The 17,960-nt window shown below is 40.0% G+C and overlaps 1 protein-coding gene across 2 annotated transcripts in view; it reads left to right on the top strand.

Moving 5' to 3' along the window:
• The window catches only part of c9h8orf34 (chromosome 9 C8orf34 homolog), a 70,607-nt gene extending 52,647 nt beyond the window's left edge, over positions 1–17,960 (top strand). For both annotated transcript variants that reach the window (XM_031750004.2, XM_039617190.1), the window contains exons 11-15: positions 2,202–2,328; positions 10,619–11,109; positions 13,149–13,245; positions 16,745–16,783; positions 17,589–17,960. In XM_031750004.2, the coding sequence (XP_031605864.1) occupies positions 2,202–2,328; positions 10,619–11,109; positions 13,149–13,245; positions 16,745–16,783; positions 17,589–17,596 (762 nt within the window). In that variant the 3' untranslated portion in view covers positions 17,597–17,960. The remainder of the gene's footprint in view (positions 1–2,201; positions 2,329–10,618; positions 11,110–13,148; positions 13,246–16,744; positions 16,784–17,588) is intronic.

The raw sequence follows: 17,960 nt of genomic DNA, 5'->3' as shown, positions 1-17,960 counted from the left end.
AGGATAACCTTCATGATGCAGCCCTCCCATTTATCCAGGCATGGGACCTGCATTAGGAGTATGGCGACCCCCTGAGTTTGTGTCCCAGAATCCAACAGGGGATCTTTCTTGTGCAAGACGAATGTGTTAAGAACTACACTTCTTAACCCAAAAGGACAATCCCAATGCAAAATTCTGATTCGTGAGATTTCTTTATTTTTTTCTTCTTTTTTTTTTAATAGGCTATTTTGTCTGCCCACCTTTATGTTTGATGGTTGCCAGTTTTTCACTCTTTCATTATTCACACAGTTCTTCTCAGTCGCTCTTTGCTGCAGGGATTTTATTACTGAAGATCTCCAACGGATCTGTTGGATTTTAGTGAGAGGTTATCCAGCTCATAGTTTTCACCGTAAAGATTGCTATCTGCTGTGCGTTTGTGAACACGTCGTGTTGTAAAATTCCTTTCCTCTCAAGCTTCTTGTGGCTGCCCAATTACTGAATGAAAACACCATTTAGTGTTCAGTTGCCCTGACCGTCCATGCACCTTTGACATTCATGCAGTCCCATAACATTACACTCACACATCCTTGTTTCATGCACTCCTCTGTGGTGTTGTTGGCCAGGTTCACGCCAGACATGCTGGAAACCATCAGATCCACACAAATTTATTTTGGTTTTAACTGACCAAAGCGTGTTCTGCACTTCATCAGGCTTCTTTTCTCGTCCTTCGGCCAAGTTAAATCTTGCAGTTTTATGAGTAATGGCTTTTTTGAGGTTGACTTTATCCAGTGTCCGTCGCAGCGCCCGACACCACCAGATATTCTTCTCGCCGAATCAGAAGCATTTGCTTGTCTTTTTTCCAAATAGGAGGTTTGTGTGAGGTCACCAACTCCATCTTCCGTTACTGGTAACACGGCTCTTCCTACGCTCCCATTCACACTGTTTATTTTTTACCACACTCAGCTATGTTGTATTAGATATAACCCAGGAGGAAAGTGTGTGTTCACAGGTGTTCTTTTATAACCTTGTTCAAGCAATTAGCCTCGACTAGGATTTCATGTGGAATCGGTTTGGTTCCAGTGGTCACAGGTGTTCTGACATTTGTTCTGTTGAGGTTGGACTTTGTGGCTTGTGTTTTATGTTCATAGTCTGTCGTGCATAGGATCAAGTATCTCGCACTTCAAAATAAAAATCATAAAAATTATTGCAAGATGTTTTCATTTTGAACTATTTCACTGTTTTAGTGATATTGCGCAGCCGTGTGCTCGGGTTTTGCTATGAAGGGATTATCCCAGGATTGTCTTTAAAGACCGCTGGAAGCCTCGCTCTATGTATATCACCAGATGTCTCCAAACCTCACTCTGTGTCAGCACTTTGTCTAGTCAGCTCTGTCTCCCATTAAGTGCTTAGCACATCAAATGATGTAAGTGCTGGCATCAGAGGTATCATAACTTATCTAGTGTAAACCAAACTTACAGGAGGTGGAATTACGGCTGACAGGTTTTATTGTTCACCTGTGCTTGGAGCTCATGTACGCTTGGTCCACTGACTTAACAGATCATCTGGCCACTTGCGTCCTATCAAAGGAAAAAAATAGGAGGATTAGGCATGCTGCCATTAAAGAACTTGGCAAAGTTTAGACTGTCTAACAGGTCCCTTTCCAAATCATACACTTGGCCATGATAGGGACGAGCAAAACAGGCCAAACACAGCAACTACACATAAGTGATCCAATCTGCCTTTTTATTTCTTTCATTTCATATGCTTTAGAATATGATCATCTCTATTTAAAAAAAAAAAAAAAAAAAAAAAAAAAAAGTGTCATGCGAACTCTGGAAACTATTCAAAGTGGCTGATTTATTGCTCCGTAACTGGCAGCGCGAGATTTGCTGCTGCCAGGCTCGTTGCCAGCAGACTGGTGTGCATACACGCTCCTATAGATTTACTGATAGTTACACAAAAATGCTCTGAACCACTACTGACTGTCTAGCACCCTGCACTCAGTTAACACAGTGCACTCCATGATGTATGCTTTCATCTACACTTGCTGTGGTTTCTTGTGTTTTTCTTGAGCTCGTAAAATAATAATTGGCTCTTTTTTTTCCCCCAGCAGATATGGCTCAGATATTTCCAGCAAAAGCTGAAAATTATATAAAGAGTTAATTGAAGGGTCTTTCTTCTCATGTGACTTTCTCTCTCTTTCTGTTTTCCTTGCTAACTAGCGTCAGGCTGTCTGGGAGGCTGATCTGAAGGCTGTGAGAGGTGGGAGCTCTGTCGGGCAGACGGGCCTGCTACTGGGCGACTCCCTCTTTTCTAAAGAGCTGGAGAACATGGGCAAACAGCTTGCTGGTAGGCAGTTGTATGTGTATGTTTGCGTGCTTTATGTGTGTGTGCGTCTGTATGTGATATTAGCTATAATGATGAATTGTGAGACTCAGGCAGATCAAAAAGCCTCCTTTCTTTGAAAGCAAAAACACTGTGCCAGCATGCACACATGCAGGCATGCAAAACTATAGAGTCTTATATAACTGAAGGGGATTTAGATAGCACTTGATCAGTGGGAGGGGTGGGGGGCTATCCAGTAAAAGAATACACAGCTTTTGGTGGAAGGAATTTCCTGGTTAATTAAAAACTAAGACTTATGGAGCCCTGGATTAGCCAGAAAAAGAAAAAATGAGCCATTTTATTACATTGTATAAAGGTTTTAGCATGTTTTGATTAATTCATTTTCTCGCTTTAATACTAAAATACAAACGTCAAAGATCAATGACTTATATGCAAAGTGTTAAAATTCAAGCAGCGACCCTTTTCCAAATGTGGTTTCATGAAACAATTCACCTTCTCTCAGTGGCCAGTGATGAAATGAGTGCACAGGGATGGTCACTCTTACATGAGGTAGTGTCACCAAGAAACAATAATAATTGGCTGATTATACACTGCTTTATATAAGAGCACTTTCCACAAGGGTGGTCTGCTTGCTTAAATTTGGTCTGAACATGAAGCTCATTGCAGTTTGTTAGTTTTTTAATGAAATCCACACTGTGACTGTGGACAAAGGGCATCGACTGTGTATGAACCACAAATCCAAATAGAGATCTGAATCTGAGAATAGCATGTGAAGACGTCCGTTACCACTGCATCTGTTTACTTTGTCTTTAAAGAAATGCACAATAACTCTTGGAAAGAAAATTACCTTGACTTTGGATCAATCTCCTTCAAATGTATATAATGCATATGTGAACAGCGAACAGTTAACTTCTTAACAGTTAGTTAAGAGCATCTACCCGTGATATTTGCAGCTGTCTATATCCGCATCCACGTCCACAATGATGGCATAAGAGTGGAGAATATGAGCATTCGTCTTAATGAGAAAAATTACTTCCAGTAAAAATAAAACCCCCAAATTATGCAAAAGCCTTTTCCCCCACTTAAAAGCCCTGTAGTAAACCATCCAGACATGTGGATGTGGACTGAAGTTACTGAATATTTTTTCATGTCAGTGTAGACTCTCTGTATGCACTCAACTCACCTGCAACAAAAAAAGACTGATGGTATTCATCCAGCTCAGGGGAGAGATTGTTTTGGCAAAATTCGATTGCTTATCTTATTCTCTGTTTTGGTTTAAACATTTTTCTTATAAGCTATTGATCAGGGAAATTATCATCTATTTGCACAGGGTGTTCTGCTCTTTTGGCACTCTTATATAACTCACACACACAACCAAAACGTGAGGACAGGATGTATCTTTTGGCTTTGAATTATTTAAATCACAGGAACAAATGAATCTATAACACGGGAATGAATTATATAGCATCTTGTGTGCTTAGTATAGTAAGATATGTATATTCTTATCTCCCTCTGCTCCTCCTGGGCTTTATAGAGAGTAAATAAAACTAATTAAAATATTTTCCACATGCCAGGAATGCTATTGAGCTTCAGTTTTGACAGGTTCAGTTAATAACTCTCACTCCCGCTGCTGAGTCAATACGAGCCGATCGAAGGCTGACTCTGTTGGAGCGTTATTTGTCTGATGAAATGGAATTTGTGTGGCAATTTGGAAATGATTATTCTTAATGTGGTCCAAGGCTGAGCTTTGATATATGTGACGTCTGGGTGACTCAGAGACTGCTTTTGTTGTCATGAAGATCAAGTATGAATCAGATGAAAGTGTGGAATGGAAGCCAGGGAGAGACTTGCCATTTACCCTCATGTGTCACACACTTGTTTGTATATGCACGTCCTCCCACTCTGTTTAACAGCGTCACAGTGTGTAAAGATTTCATACATGCCTTTGCATACCAGATATATTAAACACATGTTGGTCACACTGAGTGAATTCGTTTCTGTCAAACAGCAGTGGTCACAGCTGGATTGACCTTCTAAGCTCATCTGTAAATGACACTAAATACACACCAAAAAAAAAAAAAAAGATAAAGTTTGTGTTAAAAATGTACCAAATTTTCACATGTTATTGATTTCTAGTTTTATACTGACTAGTCAGCCTGATGATTCCCAGCAGGCCTTTCGTAGAAGCTGTTAAACAAGCTAATTCAAGTTTTTAAAGCCTTTATTAGCTGTTAATCTCTTTCACGTTATGAGCCAGAGCCTCACTGTTGAGCTTCTATTGTTTCCCCAGTTTGTGTTTGTATTTGTGACATTTTCTCATGCACGCTGCTCAAAAAGTTAAAGGAACACATTGAAAACACATCAAATCTCAATGGGGAAAAAATCATGCTGGATGTCTACACTGATATGGGTACACTGGGTAATGTGTTAGGAACGAAAGGATCCCACATCATTTGATGGAAATGAAAAGTATCAACATATAGAGGGGCTGAATTCAATGATTCAAAAATACCAAAAGAAACACAAAATGAAAATATGATGTGGCAGGCAAGTATATTTTGCTAATTTTTCATTTCAGCAACTCAAAACAGTAGTCAGTAGTCTGTATGGCCTCTACATGCTTGTATGCATGCTTAAAAATGTTGCTGGGAGGCCAAAGCAGCCATAGCTGATTATTAACCCCCTCTGCTACTTAACTGACCAGATCAATATCCCACAAGTTTAAGTGACTTGATGCTATACTCTGATTAAAAAGTGTATATATTCAGTTAGTGCTCACTGAGATTGTCTGTGAAGGTCCTCAGTCATCCAGGTCATCGTAGTCTAAGGAGCTTGGAAAGAAAAGCGTCTGGACTTCTTTAAGTTTCTTGAAGACGTTTCACCTCTCATCGGAGAAGCTTCTTCAGTTCTAAGAGCAACTGGTGGAGAGTCCCAGATTTTAAACCCTATGGGGGTGTCCCCCAAGAGGGTCATGGTCTCTTGTAATGTTGCATCTGTACACCACTACAGGGTATTTTATATCAAACAATCAATATGTGATTGAATTGCAGACTTTCAGTTTTAGTCTAATTCAAGAGATTTAACAAAAGCATTGGATTAATCATTTAGAAATTACATAGTCCCCCATTTTAAGAGGTTCAAAGGTAATTGGACAAACTAACATCATTTTTACGGTTTACAGTTGCGTTATGGTTGCTGCTTGCTTGTGGGTCCCTCTGCCCTCAGTTTTGTTTTTAATAGCTGAAAAGCTCTGTTGGGTTGAGATCAGGTCAGTGACTTGGCCGTTGAAGAATATCCAATTTCCTTGTCTTAAGAAACTCTTGGGCTGCTTTTGTAGTACGATTCAGGCCATTATCCATTTGCACTGTGAATCGCTCTCCAATGACTTTTGCAGCATTTGGCTGAATCGGAGCAGAGAGCGTAGCCCCGTACACTTAACAATTCATCCTGCTACTTCTATCAGCAGTCACATCATCAATAAACACAAGTGGCTCGGTTCTGCTGGCAGCCATACATGACCATGCTACAATACTGGCTCCACCATGTTTGACGGATGATGTGGTATGCTTCAGGTCATGAGCTGTTTCTCTCCTTCGCCACACTTTTCTCTTCCCATCATTGTAGTGCAAGTTAATCTCGGTTTGGAGACAATTTTTTCCCCCCCTAAAACTGTCCAGGCTCTTTTCGATGTTTTTCTGTTCTTGAGTGTGACCAGTGGTCTGCACCTTACTATAAACCCTCTGTATTTACATTCATGAAAGTGTCTCTTGTTTATAGACTTGAACTTTAAATGATACACCTACTTCCTCAAGAGTGTTTTTGACTTGGCTATATGTCTTTAGCCGTTTTAGTCATCTTCTGTGGTCTACCTGGCATTTTAGTATTGCTGAGCCTGATTGCTGATATCTCCTCTTCTAAAGTTTTAATATTTAAGGTTTATCAGCCTAATACTGACCTCCTTTACTTGCATCAACATCTCTTTGGACCCCGTATTGAGAGTTTGTGCGAATAACTAGTTCAAAAATGCAAACTCAACACGAAATCAAGTTCAGATCATTTATTTGCCTAAATTTACTTTTGGCCCTCTGAAAATGAGGCTCTATGTATAAAAATGTCTGTAATACCTAAGTAGCTAATGTATTAGCACACTTCAAGTGTTTTAATATACATAATTTTGTAGATTCATGCAAGGATAATCCCACTCAGTTATTACCTTGAAGTGTGCGGCTGTGTATTTACATGCAGACACCCTTTCCTCTGTCTGTATTTTCTTCTGAACTTGCTGTGTTTGGGGGATTTTTTTGGCGACGGTGGTTTCATTCCCCTCCAGTCATGAAACATGCACTCCATCAGCGTTTGGTCCTTTCTCTTGAGCTGGTGCAGAGGTGTGACTGTTTTTATTTGAACAAAACCACCCTGAAACAATCAGGAAACAATCCTTCATCTTCCTGATTCACTGCTTTGCCTTTCACTCTTTAGCTTGCTTGACCACATTTGCTCCCTCACTCTCGCTTGTTTGAGGCCAGGGAGGGGCCCGAGTCTGAAAGCTGTGTTTATATAATACCTATAACCTCCTCATGCGTTGTACAAAACATTGCAAACTGCTCAATTCATCAGTGACAAAAGCTTTTGTAAAAGAAAATTTCCCCCATTTAGAGCCAGGAATATCTCGTCAGAGTAAAAGTAAATAATCCCAAGAATTTTTCCAAGACCGCATTGCCAACTTTTAATTTTACTTCCATTCACACCATGTGAGGAATGTGCATTTCTTTCACATTATTTGTACGTTATCAATCCAAGGACAAAAGGGTAGCGTTTTAATTTCGTCAGGCAAACAGTATATTGTATACTTGTAAGCCCGCTGACAAATGACATGTCTTTAGCGCACTTGTTTATTTTCAGTGGAAGGATCCAATAAAGATTTCATGAGTTCTGAATGGTCGTATAGCGTGCTAGGGCCTTGTACTCGCTCACCACATGCAACTGCTTTTGGATCAAAGACTTTAATAGATCTGTTTCTATTTCTTCTCGTTTCCTTTCTGTCCTCCTCTGTCTCATTTTCTACCCTCTTTTCCCTGTTGTTGTTACTCGCGTTTGGGTTCAAACTCAAGGTTCATAGTATATGAATTTTGATGGCATGTCTCTTTATATCAGTGTCACTGAGATATGTTAAAGTATTCCTGTGTTTAACAAAGTCAATTTAAAAATAAAACTGCCTCTCATAGGCTACTCTTTACTGTTAGGTAGCTGGAGTGGAACATCCATTTCTGTGTGTGTGGTGTGTGTGGTGTGTGTGGTGGTGGGGGGGTATTTAGAGCAAAAACATGTGGTGTTTATCATTATACTGGTAAATACCTCAAGATGAAAATATAAGCTTTATGGAAACACCGGAACTAAGGAATACATCCTGTTTACAGCTTTTTAAAATAATATCAGCCATCAGTGTGGGTGGACATAGTGTGTGGGTGATTAAGGACTTAAAGCGGGAAATCATTATATGCTGTACTTTACTTTGCACGTTTGTATTATTTATTTCACTGCAGTCTAAAGGTATTCACTTATTTATCCTTTGGTGTTATGGTCAAGATCCAGCTGTGGAGGTTAGCACACAGTTACAGTACATACAGCAGCGTTGCCACTGCCAAAAGCTGATGTCAAGACCTGCCTTGAACAGCATGCACGGTTGAGTGTTTACCGTAATTTGATTGCTTCGTCCTCAGCAGTGACCAAGTTACTCTCAACTCCACAGATGTTGCCTTTTTCTGTCATTGTGTTGGTTTGTTTCTTTTATTTTTTTGTTGTTTTATTGATTTTTTTTCTGTGTGTTAGTGTAGTGATAGAAGAAATGTTGGACAGTGTCTTGAAAAATTATATCTTATATGAATTTGAGATGAACTGAGGATTCAAGATTGTTGGTTGGTTCAGAAGTGCTGCTATTGCTTCAGCCCGGACTATCTTTTAAGTACTTTTGGGCAGTCACTGTCATTGTCTTTCAATATTAGCCTCTGAGGCCACCACCTTCTCCTCTCCCCGTCTCACTTCCTCCTTCATCCATTTCAGCTTTCCTGTTTTAGTTTTCATAGTCAACTAAACTTTGCTAAGAGTGACTATAAACTTAAACCAATCCAAAAATGACAGCTACAACATAAATCTCAATTTATGTAATGACACATTACAAACATACAGGACAATTTGTGAGGTTCATGACATGTTAGCATTACAGACTTGATGCAGCTTTTATTGGCGACACATCCATCCTATTCCAGCACATTCCAAGGGTTAACTATTAATGTCTATGGAGGTCGTTTAAGTAGAGTGAACTCACTGTCATGTTCAAGAAACCAGTTTAAGATGATAGAAGTTTGATCAGTTTGATCTTGCTGGTAGCAGCCATCGGAAGATTGGTACACTGTTTTCATAAAAGGATGGACACAGTCAGCATCAATACTTGGGCAGGGGTGGCATTTAAACAATGTTCATTTGTTACTAATGGGCCAATTTCTGAAATTTCAGAAAATGAGATTCATCTGACCAGGCAAACTTTTTCCAATCTTCTTTTGTCGGATTTCTAGTCCATGCGAAATATAGCCTCAGTTTCATTCTCTTAGCTGACAGGGGTGGTCTTCTGCTGTTGTAGCCCATCTACTTCAAGGCTAAATTTGTTGTGTATTCAGAGAGATTACATATGTTGGTTGTAATGTGAGGTTATTTGAGTTACTGTTGCCTTCCTAAGAGCTTTACCAGTCTGGCCATTCTCCCTTAACCTCTGACATTAGACTGAGACTGCTGCTCACTGGATATATTCTTTTTTTCAGGGCATTCTATGTAAACTCGAGAGAGTTTCAGTTTGTGAAATACTTAGACCAGCACATCTGGCACCAACAGCCATACCAGGTTAAATCAGCCTTCTTTCCAATCCTGGTGCTCAGGGTGTGAAGTTTCAGCCAACAGCACATCTGGCACCAACAGTACCAGGTTTCAGCCATCTTTCTGAACACCAACAGTTTGTCTGCCTCTAATGCCTCAATGCATTGAATTGTTACTATGCAATTGGCTGATGAGACAGCTGCAGTATAAGAAACTGAACACGTGTACCTAATGAAGCGTCCTGCGAGTGTGTGTTGGCTTTCAGTCAGTAAAACTTTGAGAACCCGCTGCTCTTATAATTTAGAAATTATTACGTCTGTAAAGTTTAACGGTTCACAGACACACACATAACATCACGCAGGACACAAGTTAGTGAACACATAAAACCAACAACAAGCAACATATGTTCAGCATTGTGTCTCAAATGAAGGTTTACTTCTATGCACGCTGAGCTGCTTAAGCACATAAACAGCAATCCACTCAGGCATGTCAAATAATTATATGCATTTGATCCCCAAAGGATTTTGTGCAGCACAGTCTGATTTTAAACAAACAGAATCTTCCGGAGTAATGTCCAAAAGCTAAATTTAGGATAGCATTACAGGCATTTTCTGTTTGCATACTAAATGGATATTTGTCAGTGAATAGAAGCACATGTTTCATGTTTTCTGCAAATGTTGTTTGTAAAACCCAGGAAAACTGAAATTTGCTCAAAAACATGGGAGTCTGAGTTTGTGGAATAATTGTGTTGCTTGCTCTTGTTATTTATCTAACGTCACACATACACAGTTTTCCAGAAGTACCCTCTACCTCGAGTGAGTCATTCCTCTAAATCATGCCTCTTAAATGATAACTCCCAGTTTGTTGAATCCCGATTGCCAAGATCTGGAACAAAAGCAGAAAACATGGAAAAAATGACCCAGATGTTGATCACAGAAGTTGGCAGCGTTGCGTTTTTTAATAAACAAAAATGTTTTCGAGACTACCAGAGCAGCAGGCTAATGTGTTTTTGTCAGGAAGAGGGGAAAAAATATAGCCCTGCTGTACTTACTGTATCAACTTGGGACATTTTCTGACAGAGGAAGCTGGATTCACCACAGTTTATAAGGTCTATAAACTATTGTCATCATTGCCGAGAAAGGGGATTAACCCAAGCAGTCTCACCCACATTAATGCTCAGTAAAGTTTGTGAATCATTAGTCAAATCAGTCGATGAATAAAACTCGACGTAAGCCTGATGGTATGTTAAAAGTTCCTTTTCCAGAGTTATTTGGGGGAGTTATCTTAAAAAGTATTATGGGCATTTTCATGGCTTTAAACAAAGTCAATTTTATTTCAATGTGTGTGTATACTATAGGATTTAAATAGGAAACTCACTCCTTAAGCGTTTGGATACTGACTTGGATTATTGCCTTTCTTTCTCCAGAGGTTGAGAAGGACCTGGCAAAGCTGGCAGAAGTAGGAAAGATGACCACCCGAAGCTCCAATAATCCACATAGCAGCCTATACCACACCCCAGTGCGCCACAGAACTCTACCTGACACACTCCCCCTCCCCAGCCTGGTGTCCAGGCCCCAGTCTCCAGCTGGTAGCCTTACGGGCAAATCTTGTGGTGTGGGCCTCCCCTTGCTTAGCCCCAAGACCACGACCCTCACCATGGGTAGGACTCAGTCTCCTAGCAACCCTGGGAGCAGGACTCAAACCCCCAGAACACCCAGCAGACCCATAACCCCAAATAGTTTGCTGACACGCTCCACCTTTAACTCTGGATCTTATAAAGAGGTGACCTTCAGGAGGTCGCGGAGCCGCCCCGTTACACCCACAAGTCAGCCAATACTTACCCGACCGCTGCTCACCCCTCCGGGGCTAAGCAGCACAGACACCCTTGGTGCCAGCCTACGGGCCTATCTGTCTGAGGTAAGACCCCACACTGAAACTTTTGTTTTTTATAAGTCATGCAAGCACTTAATGAGACATGTAGTTCTACATGTTATATTTCACATTGCAAGGATAAAACTGTCATAAAAATTGGGTCATGGTCTGAAAAGGTTTTAGTATCTTGAGAGTGAACTTGTGTGCTGAAAGCCAAAAAAGTAAAGCCGGGCACTGAAGCTGAGAACCTTTTCTCAGAAAGAAATATGAGCGAGATCACCAGAGCACAAAATATTACACATGTGCAAATCCTTGCGGGCACACACGCACTTCGTGTGGGGTTTAGCAGAAAGTCGTGGAGGTCTGTACAGTAGGATGTCACTTCACTGTGGAAAAATGAGTCTGGCATAAAAGGGGAACTTTCATTGGGATTTCTTTCTTATATTCCTTTCATGATCTACTTAACAGCAGGGCTGTTAAATATGAGCCTTTTTTTGAAGGTTTTATTAATGGTGGGGCAGGAATTTTACAATGCCTTTGTGTAATCTGACAGTTATGCCAGTTGACACCTAGTCACATTATCCAAAACACTACTGCACCCAGTCAGCTTTTATTAAGGCCACCTGGTCCCAGGTAAAAGAACTGAAGCCTTAAAGTAAGGCCAGGTTCCAGAGTGAGAGAATCTTTAACCTCTTAAAAGAGAAAACAAATGATATAAATGCTAGCTTTCTTGTGTTCCTTTATTTGTGTAGCCACTTCAACTGGAAACTCAAACATGGGAACAAGCACCCAAAGCATTACATTTACTTAACAGGAACTTAGCAGGAAGTTTTTGGTATTCAGGAATAGTTCTCTAGGCTTCTTGAAGGACATTCAAAGCTCTTTTTTGGATGTTAGCTATCTTTCTGTTTTATTTTTTTTTGTCAAAATGATGCCACAATGCAATAATGTTAAATTCTGGGCTCTGGGGAGGCCAATCCAGGACTGCTAGGGTTTCACTGTGGGTTTTTTTGTTTGTTTGTTTGTTTACATCTAGGCTTTTACTGCATTGGCGGTGTGTTTAAAATCATCTGCTTTCATTATTGGATCAACTTTGCCAAGGTCCCTCGCAGTCACCAACCATTGCAGAGCCTCCACTGTGTTTCACAGATAGGATGTAAACGTTCACTGTTGCACCTCTCTCCTAAAGTCTTCCGTACATATAGATGATGATTTGAACCAAAAATGCCAAATTTTATTCATTAACTCACAAGACCTGTTGCTACTGATTTTCAGTCCAGATCTTGTGTAACTTGAGTACCTCAGCTATTGTTTCCCCTCTTTAAGAATGGTTCTTAACAGCCACTCTTCCACTGAGACCATTTCTGAGGAGACTTCAGTGAACAGTAGATCAGCTGATGGGCCAGAAGCAGCTTTTAGGTCCTGTGTCAGGTCTTTTCTGGTTTTGTTACTTCTAAAGGGCACAACACTGATTCATCCCTTGAGGGGGCTTCAATGACCTATTAATATAGGTCAGCGACTTAACAACCAAGAGTAAACATTCCTCTGAAAATGGTTTGGTACAAGGACTGGACTGAAGAAAGTGAAAAAGCAGCCAATTTCCAAAGAAAACTTTGAAAGACCTTCAGGAATGCTCGACAACTATGGCTCTTTAAAAATGGAGAGAAAGTTTGGCTCCATAGAAGCAAAATATGAAGACATAAGCAATGGCTTCTTGCATATAAAGTATATATTTTACCGTACATATGTGCTCATTAGACACAGTTCTTGGTATTCAACTAGTTTTGTACATTGTTATTTCTTGACTTTTGCACTTTTTGATGGGTTAGGGTTCCAAATGTTCAATAATGAATACAATTATTAATACATAATCATTAATACAATGACAACCATTAACAGGTTGAAGATTTGTTTCCGTTTTCAGTTTGTTTAAGAGTTTAAATTCGCTAAACGGACAGGCTGGTTTAGTTTGTCTTTCCTAATCGTGTTTTCCATTTCTGTTTTGTTCTGTCCATATCTGCAGAGTATAAATTTTACCATCCTCTATCATTTCTGCTCTATTATGTTCTGTTTTTCCATTTTAGGATGAGTTTTACCAGCAGTTACAGGCCATCAGACAGCCTTGGCATATTCCTAGTGACACAGACAGTGACATCCTGGACCCTCCAGAACAGGATAAAAGTGAGTTGCTTTTCTTGCTCTACCTTTCTTCTTCCATTTTTCCCCTCATGCAGGGGAGACCAAAAATCCACAGTGCATCTCAGTTACTGGGAATTTTTCAGAAGCTCTTATTTGCACAGTTTACAAATCTGGCCCTCTAATGTTTTTACCTTTCCACTGATTTTTTTTTCTTTTTTCTTTGGGAGACGTGAGGTTCATTTCATCACTGCACAGTCATTTTACCACAATGATTAACTGTTGGATTAAACTGGCAATAGAAAAATATTCCTTGTAAAATTCTCCAACGGAGCAAAACGGCTGACTCATGATAATTCCCATATTTCATCACAGGGCGAAATCCTGGAGAGGGTCTGAAAGGGTGGGATGTTGTCATGTACAATTTCCTTTCCTGGCACCTGTAGGAGATATATCTTTATCAAAATCCAACGGATAGATGTGAAGGGTTTTTTTTTGTTTTTTTTGCTTAAAAAGTCATAAATCGAGTCAAAGTAATGGCCTGGCTTGGATGCGGTGCAGTGTGTTACTCTGGCTTTGAACATGGCAGAATTAAATCAGACCTCCTTGAAAGTTCTGGTCCATAAATCAAATGAGTGCATGTGGTGGTATGGTCTGATAATCACATGCTCGCCAGAGTGAAACCAAGTACTTTTCAATTCACTGTGATCCGCTAAGAAACTGTCAAGTTTATACTGCCTTATGACTGATTAACATATGGATAAATGTCTTAGGTCCTGAGAGACTTTTAAGTTATTGTAGCTGCATTAAACGACAAATCAGTCATGTAAACATTACATATTCCTGCAGGTCTGCTGTATCAGAAATATAAATGGACTGGACTGAAACGCTTCAAATGTTATAACAGCCTTATCAGTAGAAGACTTTATTTTTGGCTGCGCAATTATTCATAAGGGGTCACCACAGCCGGTAGCCCTTCCTGAAGTAACCGCAAATGGATTTGGGACCTTTAAGTTGGGTTATACTATAGAGCCACTCAGTAAGACATTCTAATACTTATTCCAATACAGGCACTGACATAAGGCGACAGGGTCAAGACAAAACCAGTAGGGTTTATGTCACTGAGAGCATGAATACGCTCTCTGAAGATTTCCTGACAGCGCATGAAACGAACAAATAAATGAGTAAATCATGAAATATCCCATGCAAACTGAAAGATTCGTCCTCTGGGGAAACATGAATATGCCCGGAATATTTAAAGCATTAGGATAAATTCTCCTTGGATCATTAAAAATCAGACAAAATTCGATGAAATCTTTTCCTTTTGGGACATCCAATGGATCAACATGTTTCCACAATTACAACCTGATCAAGTGTCCAAACCAAATCTCACGCTATCCTTTCTTGTATTTGTCAAAGCTTCTTGAAGTGGACCAATGTGCTGGATGTACAGACCAGCACTGGCACACTGAGGTCCTGCGGCTGCTTAGCCAAAAATAAGACGCTTCCAATTTATGAATGAGTTAAATGATAAAAGACAACGCTCTGAAATTAACTAAGCCCTGTTTTCTCAGCAAACAAAGAATCATCAGCTACACAAAGTGAAAATTAAGTGCATGTGGGGCTTAAAAAGACCGCTTTCATTGATGCTATGAAACAAGAATTCCAGTCAAACAAAAGATCAAGCAGGCGAATGGTTGTCACATGGAAATATAACTCTTCTGACAAGTTCCTCTAGAGGGCCGTTGTTTTGCCAAATGTGTATCTTGCACAATAAATGGATGGATTTTCCTAATAGCCCCTGGGGGTCTGCTCTAAGTCTTGGCAGTAGTAATGGCAATGCTGAGAAAGGATATGAACCGCATATTGAATTAGACGTGGCTCAGACAGGGGAGAGGGAGACTGACAGAGAAAAAGAGCCACAAGACGTGACAAAGCACTTTCTGGCGTGAGAGAGGACCCACTGGGACTGTTCACTGAAATCTGGTTTGTGTGCCTTTGCATTTGTGCATGTGAGCGATTGTATTAGTCAGTGTAAGGCATTAAAATTGTTTTCAGAGAGCACTTTTGCGCTCTTTATCCAATTCTTTTTTTCCTGGGAATTTTTTGACCTATGAAATAATACTGTTAAACAGCAGCTGCACTGACAGCTAAATATGCGATTGGGGAAAAAAAAGATTTTTAAAAGATCACAGCCTATAAACAAAGCAATCTTCTAATGTTTGCTTATTTAGGAATTGCTTCAAATCATTTTCAGATAAAAACAAATTGAAGTGCTCTCATTGTATGTGTTTTTCAATATGGGGTACATGTCACTGGATCTTTTTTTTTTCTTGCAGGAAGTGTAGAACTAAATAGTTTACATGCATGGAGACATAGTCAGTGACCTTCATTTACATATATGTAACAAAACAACATGCATCTCCTTAGTATAGCTCATTATGTTTTCTATCTTGCCGCTCTTAAATATGAAACTGCAGCTGGCTATTTTGGGTTAAAATCCATCCATTTTCTTCTGCCTGTCGGGCTCAGCATCACGAGGTGGCTAGAACCTAATCCCAGCTGTTATAGCGTAACTTGCAGGGTGCACCGTGGACAAGTCCCCAGTTTAGAACAGAGCTAACAGACTGAACCAAACTCCACAGAAAGGCTTCAGGTTAAAGTCTCTGTCTGCTAACACGGCTAAAGCTAAACTGGGTCCTGTCATTTTTGCTGTTTGTGTGCAAAATCTGACACATGAGAAATATTAGTAAGCAAGTGTTTTCCCTCTTATTTTCATTCTTTGTACTTAGCAAAACTAGCTGTCGGCTATAGTTTTATAGGTTTAGTGTAAAGCTATAGTTAAAGTTTTAGACTACGAGAGTTTGCATGATCATAAAAAACCTGGAAAAGTCATAAAATTTGCAGAGAAGCCAGGAGAAGTATTGGAAAAAGAAATAAAGCTAGAAAATTTGGGGGGAAAAGCATGGATATTTTTCTTATGTTTTGCCGTAGGGTAGCGTCAGGCTGTGAGTGCAGCTTGCACTTTGACAATATATAAATTTGTGCAATACTAGTAAAATTCTGATTTACTTGCATGTGTATTGAATATATATAATACAGATTACTTTAGAAAGGCTATCTGACAGGTTTAAGCTTGGATTCATCTTAGTCCTGGACTAAAAGAATAAAAATGAGTCCAAAACCAAGACTAGGCTTACTTTAACCCATGCCTGTGAAACAGAGTCTACATGTGTGCATAGTGTAGTGCAGTAAATGGGTAATACGGTGGTGCTAAATGAGCTCAGCACTAATATGCCAACCTCACTGCCAGCCTAGTGCTTAATGTGACACCTACTATGGGCTAAAGATCTGCTTTTTTTTATCCAGTCCCAAGATTAAAAAAAAAAATATGTATAAAAAGATATTTCAAAGGAATCATGCTAATAATTTTTTTTGTCAAAGCCACAAATGCCTATAAACTTTAATTGTATTGTATTACTGCAACTTCAAATAAGAGCCGTCGTCCTGCGTGACACATTTTCTTTATTCGTTTCTCTCACAGGTGGTTCACGAGACGCCAATAAGAGATCCGTGTTTTCAGGTGAGAATCTGAACAGGTAGATGTTTTAACCTTAAGAGACAGTCTCCCTTTATAATGTGTTGCATAATTTTGCCACCGCTTGCAAACTATGTCGAGAGTTCTGCTGCTGTGAGTAACTGCTTCAAACTGAGAGAGCCTCAGCGTCTGTCAATGAGCTCATGTTTAGAGCCACATTATGTTTCCCAAATAACTACCAATGGGCCAGTTGGTAGCCTCCACCTTCATTTACGGGCCATTCAGTTACAGTCACAGGCTAAATGGAGGGCACAGCGGCTCTCGAATGCGATTGGCGGAGGCTGCCTGTGTGTGGAGACGCGGGGACTCTGTTGCCCAATTCCATTAAGTCACTTGGGTTGTGAGTTTACACGCAGCAGACAGCGTCAAGTCACAGCGTCAACATTTGGGAGAAGGAGAAAGTCTGTCTGGTTTGAGGTTGTCTGCGGTTCTCCTTCTTGTGGCTCCGGAGGTGCCCACAGCTCCCAGTGTCAGTGTGCCAGTCTGGAGGCAGATCTGAGAGCAGGCTGCTGCTGCTGCTTGGCTATCAGAGAGGCCAGAGCATTGCCACAGCAACCAAACTCAAAGCTCACCGCTCTCCCACAACTCTTCCATATTGTGAAATATGGTCACTGGAACCTCCACTGGGCAACACCAAGTCTAATTTTCCACCTCATGTTTGTCCATGACATGCTCAAATATTAAACGGCTGTTTCAAAGTAATTGCCCCAGTTATTATTCTTATTAGCGGTTAAATGTGTCTGATTTTGGTTTCTAGGAGACTGATGTTTTTGTCTTTCATTTTTCACAGGCCTATAGTGACGGAGACCAGAGACATTGATCCAATCAAACTATTATGCAAACCGCTGGACATTTTGAATATGTGAATACACAGACAATTATTTTTATAATTCATAGATAGGAAAGAAAAAGATTGTATACTTTTTCACGGATATTTCATACACATTGTACTGTAACTGTACGATAAAAATGTGAAAATATGACTTGAGAGTATGGAATATGCCATTTATTTTTGTTTGCTCTATAGCATGCTACTGAAATTCTACATGGAGTCCAGCAAACAGATGCATTTTGTTGTCGGTAGACTCTTTCTAGGCCTGTGGCATATTCACACTGTCAGGGCAGCACACCTATGTTAGGAAAGTGTTTATTAAATGCACTG

This window comes from Oreochromis aureus, linkage group 9 (assembly GCF_013358895.1).
Source record: "Oreochromis aureus strain Israel breed Guangdong linkage group 9, ZZ_aureus, whole genome shotgun sequence".
Taxonomy (NCBI): domain Eukaryota; kingdom Metazoa; phylum Chordata; class Actinopteri; order Cichliformes; family Cichlidae; genus Oreochromis; species Oreochromis aureus.
The sequence above is the reverse complement of the archived record's forward strand: the minus strand, read 5'-3'. Positions and strand labels throughout refer to the sequence as shown.